Source organism: Capricornis sumatraensis, chromosome 18, assembly GCF_032405125.1.
Source record: "Capricornis sumatraensis isolate serow.1 chromosome 18, serow.2, whole genome shotgun sequence".
NCBI classification, from domain to species: domain Eukaryota; kingdom Metazoa; phylum Chordata; class Mammalia; order Artiodactyla; family Bovidae; genus Capricornis; species Capricornis sumatraensis.
The window spans coordinates 68783759-68805579 of NC_091086.1; the positions used below are offsets into that span (position 1 = coordinate 68783759).

General features: G+C 45.4%; 1 protein-coding gene across 1 annotated transcript in view; it reads left to right on the plus strand.

Moving 5' to 3' along the window:
* The first annotated feature begins 20608 nt into the window (after positions 1–20608).
* Positions 20609–21821, plus strand: part of DAP (death associated protein) — a 65608-nt gene continuing 64395 nt past the window's right edge. Inside the window, exon 1 of the mRNA XM_068990498.1 lies at positions 20609–20774. Within this exon, the coding sequence (XP_068846599.1) occupies positions 20720–20774 (55 nt within the window). The 5' untranslated portion in view covers positions 20609–20719. The remainder of the gene's footprint in view (positions 20775–21821) is intronic.

A 21821-nucleotide genomic window follows, 5' to 3' on the forward strand; every position in this document is an offset into this window, starting at 1 on the left:
ATCTCTGAATGTTTGGACACCTCCCTTCTCTTCCTTTCCTTAAGCGTCCTTATTTTCTTTCCATTTATCCACTAGTCAAAACCCCACTCACTGTGCTGATGGTGGAGATATTAACTGAAGTGGTGATTAGGGATGATACAGATAAGAGGGTGAACAGGAAGGACATGAAGGCAGAGCTCTGGGAACCTGGGCACACGAAGGGTGAGACTGGGGGGCTGGGACAGAACCCAAGAAACGTCATGGAGCTGGGGACATGGATTTCCAAGGGAAAGAAACTCCTGTTGCACAGAGTTAAATTCCCTGAGTTTGGGGGTGTCCAAGTGCTCGTGAGTGAGGTACTAGAATTCAATAGTACAAAAGAGCAGGCAAGATTGTCACCTGGAGATACCAGGGGTAAGCAAAGTAAAAAGCCCCCAAACTGACACAACCTGTTGACTTGAAAAGATCCACAGCCTAAAAGTTGAGAATTGTGTTTTGTTTGGCAGACACAACTGAGGACCTAGGCCTGGGAAGCAGCCTCTCAGACAGCTCTGAGTGATTGCCCTGGAAGATAAGGAAAGAGCCAGGATATATAAGGAGATTTGCAACAGAGACCAGGTAGTTGGAACATCAAAACGTTACAGTTAAACAAAGAAAACAAGACATCTCAAGTTAATGAATTTAACTTGAGTTAATGAATTTCTCTGTTAGAAAACTAAGATCATGGCATCCGGTCCCATCACTTCATGGCAAATAAATGGGGAAATGGTGGGAAAAGTGGCTGACTTTATTTTGGGGGGCTCCAAAATCACTGCAGATGATGATTGCAGCCATGAAATTAAAAGATGCTTACTCCTTGGAAGGAAAGTTATGACCAACCTAGATAGCATATTCAAAAGCAGAGACATTACTTTGTCAGCAAAGGTCCATCTAGTCAAGGCTACAGTTTTTCCAGTGGTCATGTGCCAGGAGCCGCCACAGGAGATCCCACCCATGACAAGGTCATGTGGAAGAGAACTGTTAAGCAAGGCTGCAGAACTCAAGGGGCTCCCTAGGCTTTCTCGAGCATCTACCCCAAAATAAGAATCTGTCCGTTTTACTGTTTCATGACTTTCACCAACTCCTCTGACATTAACAGGGGGCTAACCCTGACCACCTTTCTCTGGAGAAAATCAACTTAGGGCTATAGCTAATAAGTCTCCTGGACATGAGAGGAATATTTCAAATCAAACCCCCTCTGTTAGCATTCTAGCTTGCTTGGCAAGGATATCCAGACTCTTGCAGCTATGCATACAATTATTTACAGCTTCCCAACTGTGAGATGGAGAAGGCAACAGCACCCTACTCTAGTACTCTTGACTGGAAAATCCCATGGACGGAGGAGCCTGGTAGGCTGCAGTCCATGCAGTCCGCAAAGAGTCAGACAAGACTGAGTGACTTCACTTTCACTTTTCACATGCATTGGAGAAGGAAATGGCAACCCACTCCAGTATTCTTGCCGGCGAATCCCAGGGATGGCGGAGCCTGGTGGGCTGCCGTCTATGGGGTCGCACAGAGTCGGACACGACTGAAGCGACTTAGCAGCACCAGCAACTGTGAGAAGCATGGAAAGCCTAAAACATAGAGCCTTTGAAAGAGTTAAAAGTTATTAGAGTAGTGCTAGTGCTGGTGTAGGATTTCATTATTGGGCCAATGCTTGTTGCTAAGTTCCCATATCTCTTATCCACTGTGCACCCGGGAATGCATTAGTTAACATAGTGAGAATGCAAGAAAAACACGTGTAGCCTTGAGTTTAACCATATCAGACTTTTGAGCTAATTGGTTCTTTCTTATAACTCACTGCACCTTTGCTCTGTGAAAAACGTAACTCTGTTTGGCATTTTCTGAGGCTGACATAGATTAGAAATATAAAGAAAAAACACTTTGAGAGAAAATAAGTTTTCTGGTTGAGCAGCCTTTATCAAAAGAGGGTCATAAAATGTTCACAGGCCTCCAAGGCCAGAAGATACTGTACACAACATCATTTGTGAGAAAGGTGTGCAGAAAAAATCATGGTTTCGATAAGGGCAAAACTGCTGGAATGTTGGACTGACTCTGTATGACCTTGCATCTTTCATTTCCCTTTATGTACAAAAAAAGTATATAAGTACCGTTTAAAAATAAAGCTATGGATCTCGCTCATCAAAGCAGCTTGATCTCCTTGTGTCAGTCATTTTCCTCCTCTTACTCTCTCTTTCAGGCTAGTTCCCATCTGGAGTACAGAGATCCGCCGTGTCTACTTATTTGCCTGGGTTTCTAAGACCTGAACGGGAAGGCGCCCTGTGCCTTCACTCCCTCGGGAGACCGGGAGGGCACCTGTGGCCTCACGTAGATGGTGCAATTCTCTTGTCTTGAGACTTTATTGATTTTCTGTATAAACCAAGAAACATCAGCTTCTTTTCTTCTCTCCTCTATTTTCTTATCTACAGCATTCTTACCTATCTCTCTCTCTCTAAATCAATCGCCATCGCCGACGCCGTTTCTCCTTTGGGTTTCCCTGGATCCTGCGGGGGCTGGACCCCAGCAGTCATGTATGGATATGAGAGTTGAACTATAAAGAAAGCTGAGCGCCGAAGAATTGATGCTTTTGAACTGTGGTGTTGGAGAAGACTGAGAGTCCCTTGGACTGCAAGGAGATCCAACAAGTCCATCCTAAAGGAGATCAGTCCTGGGTGTTCATTGGAAGAACTGATGTTGAAGCTGAAACTCCAATACTTTGGCCACCTGATGCGAAGGGCTGACTCATTTGAAAAGGCACTGATGCTGGGAAAGATTTAGGGCAGGAGGAAAAGGGGACAACAGAGGATGAGATGGTTGGATGGCATCACCAACTCAATGCACATGAGTTTGGGTAAACTCTGGGAGTTGGTGATGGACAGGGAGGCCTGAAGTGCTGCAGTTCATGGGGTGGCAAAGAGTCAGACACGACTGAGTGACTGAACTGAACTAAGCTGAACTGTGTATGGAAAGATGAAAGATTCTGGGCTCACTGAAATCATTCCTTTGATCTGCCCTCAACCTTCTGGGGCCTGAATCCTCTTCTTTCCCACCCGGATGCCCTCAGGGTGCGCAGTTGGTGGTGGCTGCAATCACAGAGGCAGCCTGCTTGGCTCGTCCTGAGTGCCCTCAGGGCTCGCCCCTGGGGACAGCTGCAGTGGCTTGAAGTCTGCAACTTCCTTTGTTTACTCTTGGCAGGCAACATTTTTCATGCACAGATCCATTATTCTGAAGGAGTCTGTAAACTTTCTATGAAGGCTCAAATAATAAAATTTAGGCTCTGCAGCCTCCTTCATATCTGCCGTATCTCAACTCCACCACTGCAGCATATGGCTAGTAACTAGACAATACACAGATGAATGCACATGGCTGAGTGTCTATAAAACTTTATTTAAAACCAGAGGCAGGCTGGACTTGGTTCATGGGCTGCAGTGTGCCCATCCCTGCCCCAGAGGAGGAGGGACTCTCACCACCAGACCTACCCTGGCTCTCAGGGTCTGAGTTACATCTGAAAGGCATAAATCCCTCCACGTCCACAGTTTCTTCCTGAAGGGTCTCGCTTCACCTGAACAGAGAACCAGAAACACCATCACACCTGGACTTTATCTTTTCAAATGTGTCCCAGAGGAACTCTTTGTTCAGTACACCTGCACAAACAATGCAGCATGTTAACATCTCAAAGCTTCAGGATCTGGAGAGTTGGTGGGGGTTTCAGCTGGTTTAAAGGAGAATATCAGAAGCTGACCTCTGTCAGTTGTCACCTTGCACCCTTTCAGCCTCCAGTCATCCAGAATATAAGCTCTAAAAAAGCTGAGAAAAGTGAAAGGAAAAGTCGCTCAGTCGTGTCCGACTCTTTCCAACCTCATGGACTATACAGTCCCTGGAATTCTCCAGGCCAGAATACTGGAGTGGGTAGCCTTTCCCTTCTCCAGGGATCTTCCCAACCCAGGGATCAAACCCAGATCTCCCTCACTGCAGGCGGATTCTTTACCAGCTGAGCCACAAGTAGCCCCCAAAAAGGTATGAATTTATCTTCAATTTCAAGAAAAGTGCTTGGCATGGAGTAGGTCCTCAAAGGTGTCTGCTGAATTGAATTTATCTTCAATTTCTAGAAAAGTGCTTGGCATGGAGTAGGTCCTCAAAGGTGTCTGTCTATAAAATCAGGAAACCCCTTTCTAGTCTTGAGATTTCTAGGTTTGTCCTCAGAGTCTGGTAAGGGACTGTGGTTCCCTCCTTCTGCCCTTATAACCCTGGGATGGTAGTGAAACCGCACAACTCAGATAGGACTCAAACCCAGCCAAAATCCAGACTGGGACCTGAACCCACGGGCTGGGATTCAAATCCACCATCTTTTAATTAAAATCACACACCTGATCTCAGGACTTAATGAAGCTCAGTTTTTGTTTTTGTTTTTTTGGTTTTTGTTGTTGTTGTTGTTGTTGCTGTTGCTGTTGTTATTTTTGTCTCAGCACAGAAGGAATTTGGTGAGAGGCTAAGTGATAGGTACATGGGTTCACTTAGTGAGAAAACACAATCCATAGACAGAATGTGGTCCTTCTCAAAAGAGCAAGAGTGATCCTGGGAGAAACACACTTCACAGACATTGTGTGGGCCATTTCCGAAGGCAGGAGGCTCTGAAATATTGCGTGGTTAGTTTTTATGGGCTGGGTGATTTCATATGCTAATGAATTGGAGGATTATTCCAACTATTTCAAGGAGGGGCAGGAATTTCCAGGAATTGGACCATCACCCGCTCTTTGGCCTTTTATGGTTGGCTTTGGAACTGTCAACTGGCAGGCATGTCATTAGATGCTAATATATTATAACAGGGGTTTGTTGTTATTTTTCAGTTGCTAAGTCATGTCCAACTCTGACCCCATGGGCTGTAGCATGCCAGCCTCCTCTGTCCTCCACTATCTCCCAGAGTTTGCTCAGATTCTTGTCCACTGAGTCAGTAATGCTATCTAACCATCTGTTCTCTGCTGCCTGCTTCTCCTCCTTCCCTCAGGCTTTCCCAGCATCAGGGTCTTTTCCAATGAGTCAGTTCTTCACATCAGGTGGCCAAAGAATTGAAACTTCAGTTTCAGCATCAGTCCCTCCAATGAATATTTAGGGTAATTTCCTTTAGGATTGACCGATTTAATCTCCTTGTCCAAGGGACATAGGCTATTGGAAGTCAGATCTTTCACCGTCTTGGACCTAGCTGTTTCTAACCAGTTTATGTCACATCCCTAACAGCAATGTCATTCTTTTAAAGGTTATGCCTTGCCCTCTTCCCTTCTGGTTCAGTAGGAAGGACAGGGCTTGCAGGAGGGGGACTTGGGCCCAGCATATGTGTACCAGGAGCATTCCCTGTGAGTGGGTGATAAGGACAAGGTTCCTTCCTCTTTCTCAGCTACAGTAGCTGAGGATCCTGCTGGAATCTCAAGGACCATTCAGTTCTCCAGCCATATAAGTGAACATTGGAAAAGCTTGTGAAGAACACCAGGGAGGAGCCCAGGATAAAAGCAGAGAGCTTGGGCAGCTGATGGAAAGTCTGGAACCAACACTGTGTCTCGTGGGATGGGGCAGATTTTAGCACCAGAAACTCCAGCAAGGTAGTATCAAAAAGAGAGTGGCTAAGGGAAGAATGGGGTGTAGGGCAAACCTTCTATTTATGCCACAGATCCACTAGAGACAATACTTTTTATTTATCTGCAACCTGCAAGCATGGAAGGAGAAAAAACTAGACCCTAAAGTCTGAGAATCTTCCAACAAGCAAGAGATTTGACTTAAGATACATAATCTATGGTGGTGAGCTAAATTGACACAAAGCCAGGGAGCTTTTGCAGCTTGAGTTCCTAACAGTAGGCATGATTTATGCACTAACACTATTCCTCACTAGGTGAGGGTTTAGGCCTTGATGCAATTCTCTTAAACGTATTTCATGACCTGGTGTTATACAGGGAATGGGGTTAAAGGATTACACTTCCCAATGAGTAAGCAGCAGATAACAGGAGAACCCTGACTAATACACTACCTATGGGAAGTCTTTTTTTTTTCCCCCATTAAGACCTTCAACTGGTCACGTTATGGAAAGTAAGCGGCTTTACTCAAAGTCTACTGATTTAAATGGTAATCTCATTCTTTACATGTCTTCAGAGAAACATCCACAGTGCTATTTGGCCAAATGCCTGGGTGCTATGGCCTAGCCAAGTAGACACAAAGAATGAGCCTTTGCCTGGAGTTATCCTCTGCTGGTGTTGTAGAGAGAGAAGCTCGGGTGTTGGTCCACATTTCTTCCTGAAGCTATGGGAGCCCTCTCCTTAATTCCCCGAATGCTTCCAGTATTCTACAAGATTCTAGTAAATACTCAAGAGTTGGTTTCTCTTTCTGAGAAGAAAAAGGAAGAGGAGAGGGGAGGGGAGGGGAGAGAAAGTGGGAAGGGGAGGAGAGGAAAGAACAATAACATCCTTAAGTGAAAAGGGAGCAGTGAATAAGCCAAATCCAGCCCAGGTGTGGCCCAGCAGCTACTCTCCCATCTTGCCAGAGTGACATCACACCACGTTTTAGCTCTTCTGTGGACCCTGCAAGGAATAGCTTAAGTGTAACTTTTCCTTACCCAAACGCTCCATGGTTCTTTGTTTTTCTTTCTTGTGTGTGTGTGTGTGTGTGTGTGTGTGTGTGTGAAGTTGCTCATTCTTGTCCAACTCTTTGCAATCCCATGGACTGTAGCCTACCAGGCTCCTCCGTCCATGGAATTTTCCAGGCAAGAGTACTGGAGTGGGTTACCATTTCCTTCTCCAGGGGAATTTTCCTGACCCAGGCATCGAACCCAGGTCTCCCATATTGCAGGCAGACGCTTTACCGTCCGAGCCACCAGGTAGGGAGATGAACAGTTACGGTGTAAATTTCCAGCACGCTACTGAAAGTTGTATATTTTCTTTTATCTTTTCTAAAGTCAGTGGCAGTTTATTAATTTATGTCAGTGAAAAGTTCTGAATGGTGCCCCGGGGGTCCCTCCAAATCTGAAGGATGGGCTCAGGGTATGTTCTTATCTAAATTAGTAGCAATCATATTTCCCAAGCTCGGACCTTTTTTTAAACATTGAGCAACAGTTGAGCTGACTTTTCTTGCAAACATGGTAAGAGCTAGGATACTGGCTAAAGTCATCCCTTATAGACTTCTCTGGTCTACAAAAATCACACACAGATACTTTAGCCTGCATGGAATAACTAATCAATTATTTGGCTGAGATAAAAAGATGGCTTAAAAAGAAACCAAGGTAACTTCAGCAGGAAAAATAGGCTTTAAATTTGTAGAAAAAAGTACTTGCTATTTCTAACCCCAGAACTGTGAGAGAGAAGAAAACTGCAATTGAAAGAGCTCAAAAGTTATCTTCCAGAATCAAGGCCAGGTATACACTTTTCAATATAGACTATTATCAGTTTTTAGGCAAATTCAAGGTTAGGGTATAAAAAATTTAGTGTATGTTCACACTGATCCCTAATAAAGAGCTGAATTCATGAATAAATTAATCTAAATCTATAAAACATTTGTACTTACTCAGTTGTGTCCAATTCTCTGTGATTCCATGGATTATAACCCACCTCTTCCCATAGCATTTTCCAGGCAATAATACTAGAGAAGGTTGCCATTTTCTACTCCAAGGGATCTTCCTGACCCAGGGAATGAACCCACATCTCTTGGGTCTCCTGCATTGGCAAGTGAATTCTTTACCACTGGGCCACCTGGGAATCCTTATAAATCTATAAAATAACCATATTTAAAACCCTTTCTGAGACACATGTACCCCAGTGTTCATCACAGCACTGTTTACGATAGCCAGGATATGGAAGCAACCTAGATGTCCATCAGCAGATGAATGGATAAGAAAGCTGTGGTACATATACACAATGGAGTATTACTCAGCTATTAAAAAGAATACATTTAAATCAGTTCTAATGAGGTGGACGAAACTGGAGCCTATTATACAGAGTGAAGTAAGTCAGAAAGAAAAACACCAATACACATATATGTGGAATTTAGAAAGATGGTAAGGAGAAGGCAATGGCACCCTTCTCCAGTACTCTTGCCTGGAAAATCCCATGGACGGAGGAGCCTGGGAGGCTGCAGTCCATGGGGTCACTAAGAGTCGGACACGACTGAGTGACTTCACTTTCACTTTTTACTTTCATGCATTGGAGAAGGAAATGGCAATCCACTCCAGTGTTCTTGCCTGGAGAATCCCAGGGATGGGGGAGCCTGGTGGGCTGCTGTCTATGGGGTCGCACAGAGTCGGACACGACTGGAGCGACTTAGCAGCAGCAGCAGCAGAAAGATGGTGACAATGACCCTGTATGCGAGACAGCAAAAGAGACACAGATGAACAGACTGTTGGACTCCGTGGGAGAAGGCGAGGGTGGGATGATCTGAGAGAACAGCACTGAAACATGTATATTATCATGTGTGAAATAGATCGCCAGCCCAGCTGCCATGCATGAGACAGGGTGCTCAGGGCCGGTGCACTGGGATGACCTTGAGGGATGGAGTGGGGAGGGAGGCGGGAGTGGGGCTCAGGATGGGGAACACATGTACACCCATGGCTGATTCATGTCAATGTATGGCAAAAACCACCACAATATTGTAATTAGCCTCCAATTAAAGTAAATAACTTTTTTTAAAGCCAGTAACAAAAAAAGACAAAAATAAATAAAAAAATAAAACCCTTTCTATCAGGGAGGTGATCTGGGTAAACATCATCAACATAGAAATGAAACTTCACTTATATGGCCTTCCATCCCAAAACTCATAACCTCTGTTTAACAATGAAACAACAAGCAAATATAAATTGAAGGATAATTTACAAGATGACATAGTTAGCAAAAATCCTTATGTATTTTATCCTGGAAGCCTGAGGGAACATACAAAGAATAAATGATAGACTCCAATGCCTCCAGGATTATTGATATGCAGTGATTCACTTTGTCCTTTTGACATAGAGAATACTGCTATTTAGGTTTTCCAAAGTATATTGTTTTTGTAATTTTTCAAAATGTATTTACAGAAAGTATTTCTTGGAAGCAGTCAAGACATTCAGATTGCTGGTACACGGTGCAGTTTGGAAGAGAAAAATGTGGCCAAGGGTATCCTCTTTGAGGTTTTTACCATTCCTTACTTAAAAGCCTGTGAAAAACGGATTTTTCTAGTTCTGTGGAAAATGCCATTAGAATTCTGATTGGGATTGCACTGAATCCAAAGGTGGCTTTGGGTATTATGGACATTTTTAACAATATTGATCCTTCCAATCTATGAACATGGAATATCTTTTCATTTGTTTGTGTTTTCTTCAATTTCTTCCATCAAAGTCTTGTGGTTTTCATATTCATTTCCTTGGTTACACGTATTCCTATTTTATTGTTTTTGTTGGTATTGTGAATGGGAAAGACCTTAAGGGCGTTATACTAAGTAAGATACGTCAGACAGAGAAAGATAAATATTGTATGACATTGCTTACATGCGGAATCTAAAGGAGCTAAACTCATAAAAACAGAGCAGAATGGTGAGGGTAGGGGGGAGTGGGGAATGGGAGAAATCTTATTCAACGTACAAATTTGGAAAGTGAAAGTGTTAGTCACTCAGTCATGTCTGAATCTTTGTGACCCCAGGAACTGTAGCCCATCAGGCTCCTCCGTCCACAGAATTCTCCTGGCTAGAATACTGGAGTGGGTAGCCATTCCATTCTCCAGGGGATCTTCCCAGAGATCGAACCCAGGTCTCCTGCACTGCAGGTGGATTCTTTACCATCTGAGCCCCCAGAACGAGCAGATAAAATGTCCTGGAGATCTAACACACAGGATAGTGATTATAGTATCTGTCTTCTAAACGTCACAGTTCCTAGAAGACTACATTTTAATTGCTCTTACCACAAAAAAAAAAAGAGAGAGAGAGAAATGATAATTATATGACATTATAGAGGTGTTAGCTAACGCTAAGGTGGTAATCATCCTTTGATATATAAATGTATGAAATCAACACATCGTAAGTGTTAAACTTACACAATGCTGTATGTCAATTACATCTCAATTTTTCAAGCCTGTGCAAGGCAGCCCTTTTGAAAAATCATGTCAGCAACACTATTAAAACTCGAAGACTGCTCAGACTGCCTTTTCAAAGGCAAACGGCACAGCGGGTGAGTTGTGTGAATCCAGAAACAGCTGTCATGAGTGGGGAAGCCCAGTCAGTGGGGGCTGCTTCTGTCTCTGGAGGCCATCCTCACACTTCCCTCCCAGCTGACGTCACTGGCTCAAGGCCACTGAGTCAGCCTAAAAGAGGGGAGCCTCTGAGAGTCCCCTGCTGCCCTGGGCCAAGCGGGGGCAACACCCCCAGCCATTGCAATCCTGGCAGGTTGTGGGGTTGACATTACCACTGACTACAGTGTGGTGATTGTATCTTAATCTAAACATAAATATTTTTCTTATTGTTAAATCAACAAGTGTCTGAAGATTGATCTAGGACAGCAGTTCTCAGAATGTGGTCCCTGGAGGTTTTCTATCTATCCACGGAATCTGTGAGGTCAAAACGAATGTTTTTAAATACTACTGAAATGTTATTTGCTTTTCTTTCCCCCCTCTTATTCTCTCTCAAGTGTACAAGGAAGTTTCCAGAGGTTGCGTGTGTTGGTTACTCAGTTGTGTCCAACTCTTTTGCAACCCCATGGGCTGCAGCCCGCCAGGCTCCTCTGTCCATGGGATTCTCCAGGTAAGAATACTGGAGTGGGCTGCCATGCCCTTCTCCCTTCCAGAGGTTACATGACGAGATATTTCAAGAGACTGAATGCAGAGGCAGAGATAAGAACCCAGCGGTCTCTTCAGCAGGACTTAAACCAGGACCTTCTGGTCCCTCATTACTCCCACCTCAAGTCAGGCCGGACCAACCAGGCCTCTGGCACGTGAGCTGCTGGTCCCTCCACGTTTCTTTTCCGGGGTAACGCCCTCCTGCTGCCTCCTGTCACCAGGAAGGTTCCGTTCCACACAAGCCCTCCCTTGAAACCTGTTCCTTAGCACTATTCCTACCCACCCACAAACCTGCGGGAATCTCCTTTCTGTCCTAGAACCTTCATTGTCTGTTTTGTATTTTAAAATAAATGCCTAGTTGGATGTTGATCTAAAATCTCTAACAAGTAATGTGCTTTGGCTAAACTCATGCTTAGCCCTTTAAAGTGTAGCCAGCACTTTCAATGTGGTGTCACGGGTATAATACTTTCTGTGAACATTCTAGAGGGGCATGTTACGATCCCCACCTTTAGGTGAGGGAGCTGAGGCGCACAGCAGATGGTTTCTCTGATGTTGTACATTCTGTGTGTGAGAAGGCCGAGTCTCAAACCTCAGTCATTCACAGGTTCTCCTCCTCAGACTGATTTCACATGGAAAGCTGAGTCGAGGCTCCTGGGCCTGAAGAGACAGGAGTGAAGCGTAAGTGTCCTTTGGCTGGTCATCTGTCACTTAAGCTCTCTAAATGTGACATACTCACAAGCCTTTCACACACACACACACACACACACACACACACACACACACAAACTAAGAAGAAAAGGGTAAAATAATGTCTCAGTACCACTAAACCTGGATGAAAGTAAAAGTCGCTGAGTTGTGTCTGACTCTTTGCAACCCCATGGACTATACAGTCCATGGGATTCTCCAGGCCAGAATACTAGAGTGGGTAACCTTTCCCTTCTCCAAGGGATCTTCCCAACCCAGGGATCGAACCCAGGTCTCCTGCATTGCAGGCAGAGTCTTTGCTAGCTGAGCCACCAGAGAAGTCCAAGAATACTGGCGTGGGTAGCCTATCCCTTCTCCAGCAGAGCTTCCTGACCCAGGAATCGAACCGGGGTCTCCTGCACTGCAAGTGGATTCTTTACCAACCTAGCTATCTGGGAACCTGGCTAGATTCTTTAAAAAGGAAAAAAATAAAAAAGCTAACAAAAGTACGTTGTTCTTCTATTTCAGATTTCATACTCCCTTGAGATGATTTTATCCTGCCGAAAACCTCTTTATTCTTGATGTCTTTGTCATGTTTGTTTTTTGTAGTTATAGCAATTCATATACCCTTGTAGGACATTTTATACAAGGGATAAATGCTAAGACATAATATTGAGTAACTATTCGAATCCCCGCCTGAAAGGTGTGTTATTGCCTCCATTATAATCACAGAATGTGGAAGTAGCTTGCACAAGGTCAAATAATGACTCAGTGAAACAGCCAGAAACAAAATTATCCCTACCCTCCACCCCCATTTCTTTCTAAAACACATTTTTCATAAAGAATTTACATAGCATTTTCAATTCTGTGCCAAATCAGTATTCATGGTTGTCGTATTCCCATCTTTTCGGCAGTTTCTATTTTCCAATTTCCAAATAAAGATAAGAGGACTATTTTGCCGAGATTCGGGCTGGGTTGTTTTTTCTCTTCAAATATCCTTAGCTAAAGGATGACCTCAGATGTGATGAAAACTGACCTTCAGGTCCTCTACCAGCTGTTGAATTACTTTTGCAAAATGCCTCAAAATGCTTTTCAATTACCCTGTGACTAACTGACAAGTTGGGGTCCAATGAAACCCTGAAGGACTCCGTGTGTGTGTGTGTGAGAGAGAGAGAGAGAGAGAGCTGCAGGGAGGGAATGAGATAGTCCACCATTCTTATTCGGCTTTGGGACATGTTATCTATCTTCTTCAAGTATTGTATATGACTTGTGGGTGTCAAAGAAATTATACTTAAATAAATATTATTTAAACCCCCACAACACAATATAGTGAGAAACATCTTGGATGTTACAAAGCAAATTTCAGAGTGGCTGCTGCCCTCACCTTCCAAGCAAAATCAACAATGGAAGAGAAATACTGTGAGGTGAGCAAGAATATAAAAATTCTCATCCATCAGACAACAGCACAAGAAGATAGAGGTATGGGTCAGCACGAAATGAAAAAGCAATGCTCACCAAACTGATTGATAGGTGGGGTTATTTTCAAACACTGTGGGATAATTCTTGTATTTTATGAATACAACCTAGACAGCATATTAAAAAGCAGAGACATTACTTTGCCAACAAAGTCCATCTAGTCAAGGCTATGGTTTTTCCAGTGGTCATGTATGAATGTGAGAGTTGGACTATAAAGAAAGCTGAGCGCCAAAGAATTGATGCTTTTGAACTGTGGTGTTGGAGAAGACTCTTGAGAGTCCCTTGGACTGCAAGGAGATCCAACAAGTCTATCCTAGAGGAGATCAGACCTGAGTGTTCATTGGAAGGACTGATGTTGAAGCTGAAACTCCAATACTTTGGCCACCTGATGCGAAGAGCTGACTCATTTGAAAAGACCCTGATGGTGGGAAAGATTGAGGACAGAAGGAGAAGGGGAAGACAGAGGATGAGATGGTTGGATGGTATCACCGACTCAATGGACATGAGTTGGAGCAAGCTCTGGGAGTTGAGGATGGACAGGGAGGCGTGGCATGCTGCAGTCCATGGGGTTGCAAAGAGTTGGTCTATGACTTAGTGACTGAACAACAATGGGAACTCCTTCTGCAGTAATAGCAGTACATCCCATAGAATATTTGGCTTATAAATTAGCACTTTCAAAGGTGCATCCAGGACTGTGGCAAGAGCTGGGCTCTCCCGGGTCTCCCCAATTAGCTACCAGTCCCTGTGCTTGGCCTTTCACATCCCTGAAGACCAGCCCAAGTTTGGCCTTTCATAGGTTCGGCTCCTTCATCCCTGAGGGCAGAGAAGCTCTGGTATCTCAGGATCTTATGGACATCAGATGATGGAGAGCTATATGGGTGTACAGGGGGCAGTGGGAAGGTCCTGGATTCTCCAGGCCTGAAGGAGGGCAGTGTTCACATTTCCAACTTGCAGGTAAGGAAACTGAGGTTCGGAATGTTTAAGGGATGTAACTGAGGGCACAAAACACACACACAGAGGAGAAAATCTGCATTTTCTGTTTCTTCTTTGAATACTTTTCCAATGTTTACAGCATTCATACTAAGTAGTGTCTTAGATTCAGTGCCATTTTCCCCAGAATCATTTGGGATGACAAGAGAGCCTTCTTAAGAGAGGAAGGGAAAATTAGCTGCCAAAACTTACTTCAAAAGGCAGCCAGTGGTGGGAAGCAATGGGTTTGGGGCTTAATGCTCTGGTTTCTGGTACCAGGATGCACTCAACAGGGTTGTGTCCCACATAAGTCCAACAATCCTTTCTTTTCCCTTTTTTCTTGCCTTTTTTCTTGGTAAAAATGGGTTAGTCTATCTTACTCCCAGAGGTATGATGCACTTGTAAGATTATTCACTCAGGAATTCTCATATTTATTGTGTGCACATCCACATAGTTTCCAAAGAGTTGTGTCTGACATTTATCCTCAGGATCCAGGACTTGTGTGCCTGGACACACACACACATGAATACACACATGCACACATAAACACACACAGAGAGACAAATGTACTTATGAGTGAAAGTAAAGTATCAGAAAAGATTCATGGCCACCTGAATTCAGGCCATCTACATTTGCTGTTGCTGTTCAATCACTAAGTTGCATCCAGTTCTGCGACCCCATGGACTGCGGCACGCCAGGCTCCTCTATCCTCCATGACTGTGTTTAGTTTTCATTCTGTGTGTAGACCTCATTTGCTGCTCTTCATTTATGTAACAGTTGCGAGAAAGTAAATGTAGCTACACTCCAGAATGATGGGGGAGAATGTCTATCTGTGCCCACCCTGGTTTTGGGTGCTGAGAATGCAGCGAGCAAGCTGGACAGACTGTGCATCAGAGGAGAAAGACAGCAATGCCCAGGGAGAGAGATTATGGATGAGGATGAAGACAAAGTGGTGACAGGCAAGGGCCTGGGCTGCCTTCTCTAGACCAGAACCTTCTCTAGCTCAGGCTAGGCCCTTTCAAACCCTCATTCAAGAATGGGGAAATGTTAGCCATGCAAGAATCTAGGGGAGATGATCCTAGGTGGAGGGAACAGCTAATGTTAAGGCCCAGAGGGAGGGACTAGCTTGTCACATGGGAGGAACTTCAGTGAGGCCGGTGTCCAGAGTCGCAGTTACAGAGGAGCTTCTGGGGACAGGCAGGGAGGGCCCCATCACTGGGTAGGGTTTGCATTTGGCTGCATGTAAAGACACCATCCACAGGGGCTGGATCTAACAGGGGGGTTGTTTTCCACAACATAAAACAGTCTGGAGGCAGGGTCAGCTGCTCTGTAAAGCCTCCGCAGAATCTCAAAGCCCCACCGCCATCGGTCTCCCTGCTCTGCCACCTCTTGCATATGGCTTATATGCCTTTGGTTGCCTCATGGGTACAGTACAATCACTCTGGCTTCTACCTTCTATATGAATTCAAGGGCATCTGAACAATGAAGTCAACAGGAAGAGTGGGCCCCATATCAAAAATCTAGAAACTTCCCCAGAAAACCCCAGTCAACCTCCACTTGTATTTCAATGGCCAGAACTGTCTCTTGGCCACTCTTAGGTGCAAGGGAAATATGGGTATTTTTTTTCAAGCTTGATTCCTTAAATAACAGTATTTTCTGCAGTAAAATGCAAGGGATTAGGCAGGTACTCCCATCGTAATGAATAGTCTGGACTCTCCTTTAGATAGGAAAGTCTCTGTGAGTAGGTGGGTGACTCAGGAGTTCAGGTTCAATGTGTAAAACTAGGCACAGGTGTTACACCAGAAGGTCTTGATCAGTGTAGTCCCAAAACAGGTCTCAGGCAAACATATGGACACTCTCAGTCCTCACTGCAGCCCAGTGGGGACCAGAGCCTCCAGGGCCCCTGGGTAGTTAATTCCTTCCTCAGAAGGTTCCTTACCTCCAGGGTTCCTCGCAATATCATGGGTCATTGAATCTAATCTGCCATAACTCTTAACATACAAATTTATGTGCTACTAAGGGGAAAAAAGCCATATCAAAATCAGATTGGTTATGTTCTTTGAAGCCAAAGATGGAGAAGCTCTATACAGTCAGCAAAAACAAGACTGAGAACCAACTGTGGCTCAGATGATGAACTCCTTATCACAAAATTCACACTTAAATTGAAGAAAGTAAGGAAAACCACTAGACCATTCAGGTATGACCTAAATCAAATCCCTTACGATTACACAGTGGAGGTTACAAATAGATCCAAGGGATTATATCTGATACACAGTGCCTGAAAACTATGGATGTAGGTCCATGACATTGTACAGGAGGCAGGGATCAATACCCTCCCCAAGAAAAAGAAATGCAAAAAGGCAAAATGGTTGGCTGAGGAGGCCTTACAAATAACTGGCTGAGGAGGCCTTACAAATAACTGAGAAGAGAAGCAAAAGGCAAAGGAGAAAAGGAAAGATATACCCATCTGAATGCAGAGTTCCATAGAATAGCAAGGAGAGATAAGAAAGCCTTCCTCGGTGATCAATACAAAGAAATAGACGAAAACAATAGAATGAGAAAGACTAGAGATCTCTTCAAGAAAATTAGAGATACCAAGGGAACATTTCATGCAAAAATGGACACAATAAAGGACAGAAATAGTATGGACCTAACAGAAGCAGAAGATATTAAGAAGAAGTGGCAAGAATATACAGAAAAACTATACAAAAAAAGGGCTTCATGACCCAGATAACCATGATGGTGTGATCACTCACCTAGAGCCAGACATCCTGGAATGTGAAAACAAGTGGGGCTTAGGAAACATCACCAGGAACAAAGCTAATGGACGTGATGGAATTCCAGCTGAGCTATTTCAAATCCTAAAAGATTATGCTGTGAAAGTGCTGCACTCAATATGCCAGCAAATTTGGAAAACTCAGCAGTGGCCACAGGACTGGAAACGGCCAGTTTTCATTCCAATCCCAAAGAAAAGCAATGTCAAAGAATGTTCAAACTACCACACAGTTGCGCTCATCTCACATGCTAGCAAAGTAACGCTCAAAATTCTCCAAGCGAGGCTTCAACAGTACATGAACCAAGACCTTTCAGATGTTCAATCTGGATTTAGAAAAGGCAGAGGAACCAGAGATCAAATTGCCAATATCCGCTGGACCATCGTAAAAGCAAGAGAGTCCCGGAAAACATCTACATCTGCTTTATAGACTATGCCAAAGCCTTTGACCATGTGGATCACAGCAAACTGTGGAACATTCTTAAAGAGATGAGAATACCTGACCACATTACCTGCTTCCTGAAAAATCTGTATGCAGGTCCAGAAGCAACAGCTAGAACTGGAACGGGACAACAGATTGGTTCCAAATTGGGAAAGGAGTATGTCAAGGCTGTATATTGTCACCCTGCTTATTTAACTTCTATGCAGAGTACATCATGAGAAACACTGGGCTAGATGAAGCACAGCTGGAATCAAGATTGCCGCGAGAAATATCAATAACCTTAGATATGCAGATGACACCACGCTTATGGCAAAAAGTGAACAGGAACTAAAGAGCCTCTTGATTAAAGTGGAAGAGGAGAGTGGAAAAGTTGGCTTAAAACTCAACATTCAAAGAACTGAACATGGCATCCAGTCCCATCACGTCATGGCAAATAGATGGGGAAACAATGGAAACAGTGACAGGCTTTATTTTCTTGGGCTCCATAATCACTGCAGATGGTGACCGCAGCCACAAAAATAAAAAATAAAAGATGCTTATTCCTTGGGAGAAAATCTATGACCAACCTAGACAGCATATTGAAAAGCAGAGACATTACTTTGCCAACAAAGGTCCATCTAGTCAAAACTATGGTTTTCCCAGTAGTCATGTATGGATGTGAGAGTTGGACCATAAGGAAAGCTGAGTGCCAAAGAATTGATGCTTTTGAACTGAGGTGTTGGAGAAAACTCCTGAGAGTTCCTTGAACTGCAAGTAGATCCAACCAGTCCATCCTAAAGGAAATCAGTCCTGAATACTCATTGGAATGACTGATGCTGAAGTTGAAGCTCCAATACTTTGGCCACTTGATACAAAGAACTGACTCACTGGAAAAGACCCTGATTCTGGAAAAGATTGAAGGCAAAAGGAGAAAGAGGTGTCAGAGGATGATGCTTAAATAGCATCACTCACTCAACGGACATGAGTTTGAGGAGGTTCCGGGAGTTGGTGATAGACAGGCAAGCTTGGCGAGCTGCAGTCCATGGGGTTGCAAAGAGTCAGACATGACTGAGTGACTGGATTGACTGACTGAAGGGGAAAAAAATGAGTCCAGTTAAACTATAACACAGTGTTTTCTAACCCAGAATTTTTTCCCTGTACTTCTTAGAAATGTTCTTTTAGACTTAAGTTTTTAACCATATAGCACTCATGGAAATTATTCGTACAATAAATTTGGTTACATGTCCTTCAAGTGTCTATCTAGAATCCAGATCGTCAGTGTCTGTGTATTCCTCACTATGTTCTATCAGTAGTGTTAGTGATGGACCGTCTCTTAAAAGTGTCCCACTATTGATTTCAGATTTTCTTCTAAGCTGCTGACACCTGTCTGCAAGTTTGGATGTGAATGCAAGACAACTCTATCATGACTGCTGCCTGGCACACAGCTCTCTTGCTCGTAGTGCTACTGAAATGGGGGGATAGTTCCAAATCTACATGTAGTTTATGCATTTCTACACATACCCTGAAGCAAAGAGCTGGGCAGCACTGGGTGAGACCTCCGGTTAGGGAGGCTGAGGGAGCAGTGCAGTGTGAGTCTGGTGCTTAGTGGAGGGACAGGTGCAGAAAGATGGGTTTGCAGATTTGTGACCCACAAGCACACAGATGATAATGGGCCTCATGGGCCAGGGAAGCCAAGGCAAGGCGGAGAAAAGGGTTGGTGTTGAGCCTTGGGATTCTTAAGTGTTTAGAAACCTAAAAGAGGAGCCAATCAACCCCACTGAGTTAGCAGCAGGTACCCAGTCCAAACGCTGGATATCAAGGCAGTGATAGCGAAGCCTGATGTCACTTGAGGAAGAGGGGCACAGGCAGCGAGGTCAAGTGCTGCCCAGAAGTCAATGAGGATGAGAGCTGAAGAGTGACCACTGGACTGGGCAGCAGAGAGGTCATGTGTGACTTTGATAAATGGACCTTCCTGGTGGGTGGCAGCCTCTGTGGAGCTGGATGACAAACAGATAGTGGGTTGAGGAGTGAGAGTGGGTGAGGTGGTCTTCAAGCAGCTGTGCTGTCAAAGCTAGACGTAAGGCCGAGAGAGGTGGCGGTGTTTCCATTTCAAAACGACACTGGACATGTGTGGACACTACCTTAGTACAGTGGGCTTGACTGTGCGGGAGAGGATATGAGTCGTGGCAAAGTGCTTGAGAAGGTGAGAAGGACGTGATCCAGGGTATGAGACCAACTCAGCTTTGGGCAGAATCAAGACCCATTGCAAAGCCATCATCTGGGCACAAGCGCTCAACGTTCCAAGACCTTTATCCAGCTTTCCAGAACAGCACTGCCTCTTCCTTTCTCGGGGGTGGGGAACACCTCCGAATGTCCTGTTTCTAGCATCTTTTCAATAAATTCTGCAGCCATGAAATGAAAAGAAGCTTACTCCTTGGAAAAGTTATGACCAACCTAGACAGCATATTAAAAAGCAGAGACATTACTTTTCCAACAAAGATCCTAGTCAAAGCTATGGTTTTTCCAGCAGTCATGTATGGATGTGGGAGTTAGACTACAGAGAAAGCTGAGCACCTAAGAATTGATGCTTTTGAACTGTGGTGTTGGAGAAAACGCTTGAGAGTTTCTTGGACTGCAAAGAGATCCAACCAGTCCATCCTTAAAAGAAATCAGCCCTGAATATTCATTGGAAGGACCGATGCTGATGCTGGAACTCCAATACTTTGGCCCCCTGATGGGAAGAACTGACTCATTTGAAAAGACCCTGATACTGAGAAAGATTGAAGGCAGGAGAAGGGGACGGCAGAGGATGAGGTGGTTGGATGGCATCACTGACTCAATGGACATGAATTTGAGTAAGCTCTGGGAGTTGGTGATGGACAGGGAGGCCTAGCGTGCTGCACTCCGTGAAGTCGCCAAGAGTTGGACACGACTGAGCGACTGAACTGAACTTCAATAAATCCGGGCTATTCTCGTATCCCTGGTCGGTCCCCGCTGGTGTCTCATTTCCTAACTGCGGCTTCAGATGTGAGCTGGGCGGAGGACACGTGGCAGACGGGTCGGTTCCCCGACAACAACACGCACCACCGGCCTGGGCGCCCAGCTCTGGAGGTTCAGCTTCCCCACCACGGTCACAGTCCTTCTGGCGGGTTGGCGGAGCACCGCCCACGTGGGTGACACACTCCCGCTGGACTATGCTCACCTAGTCTCCCGCTCCTGCCTCGCCAGCACCGCAGGCGTCTACCGATGCCCCGCCCTCCCTGCGCCCTCTTCTTCCTCCTCAGCCTCCAGCGTTGGCGTCCTACGTGGCTCCGCAGACTGCGCATGCTCAGTCTACAGGGCGCGCGGTGGTGGTGGGGGACCGGCGGGGCGGGGCTGGGCTGGGCGAGCGCGGTGACGCCACTGCGCAGCCGCGGGTGGGCGGGACCGTGCCACGTCGGCGCGCGCCGGCCGCGCCCCCTCCCGGCGGCCGCGGTCAGTCAGCCTGTGCGCGACCCCGAAGCGCTACGCGCGCGCTTCTCGCTCCCCGCGCCGACCCTCGCGCGCTTCGCTCCCGGCCGCCCGAGCCCGCCGCCGCCTAGGTCCGTCTGAAACCGGCTTCGCACCATGTCTTCGCCTCCCGAGGGGAAGCTGGAGACGAAAGCTGGACACCCGCCCGCCGGTACGGACGCGTTCCCACTTTCTCTCCTCTCGCGGGTCCGGAGGGCGGGCTCGAACCCGCGGGCATGGGGCGCGGGGCGCGCGGGGCGCCGGGCGGGGAGGCGGCGGCCCGCCGGTCCGCTCGTGCGGTCTGAGGTAGACTCAGCCCCGCGCGGGCTACACCTGTTTTCTTTGCGCGAAAACATCGCAAGTCCGTGGAGTTGCGTGCAGAGTAGACTGACTTGAAAGAAGCCCAGCCGAACAATGTGTTCCCAGAAGTTTGGGTGGTGAATGCTTCCTTAGAATGCACAGATGCTTTAGAAAGGAAAACGAGGAGCCGAAACAATGACAAATCAGAGTTCTCAGCGTCTTGGCGATGATTAATTGTAAGCTGACAGCATTACAAAAAAGAACCAAAAGAGTGGAAATCTTTTTTTTTCTTTCGTTAACCACTGAATATGACTTTTTTTCCGCCCTCCAGTTCCTTTCGCATTCTGCTTTTCCTCAAAAGTGATTTTGTTTTTGTTTTTGTTTTCGTTTTGCTTTTTGCTTCTGTACATCCTAAACTTCTGAGGCAAGGAAGTTAAATGCTCGAGTCTTTTTTTCTTCGAAAACGAGACTCTGAGCAGCCTTTATTTTCATATCTTCTCCTTCCCCTTTTGCGCACAGTTCCTGTTTGCTCTTTCGAATCTGCCCAAACGGGTCGATTGCTTAATTTCACCTCTCCTTTGGAATGACCATCAGTCCATATGGAACGGCACTGAGGGAATCAGAGGTGACTGACTCCCAGTCACTTCGGCGTGTGGGGTTTTTAGGGTCTTCATTCCACACGTCAGTGAAGAGTATGAACTCAGTCTGCTAGTAACAGAGGCCTGAGCCAAACATGGCTGCTTTCTGTGGAACATTTATGCCATCTTCTTGTTGAAGGAAAGATTTCCCCAATTTCTGCCTGCCGCCGCCCCCACCATAGGCCACTAATTCTTTGTTTCCACACGGTGAATAGAGCAGTTCCTTAACATGTTGCATTCCAGAGTAGGTCATAGTTTTCATTACTGAAACAAGCTCTCAA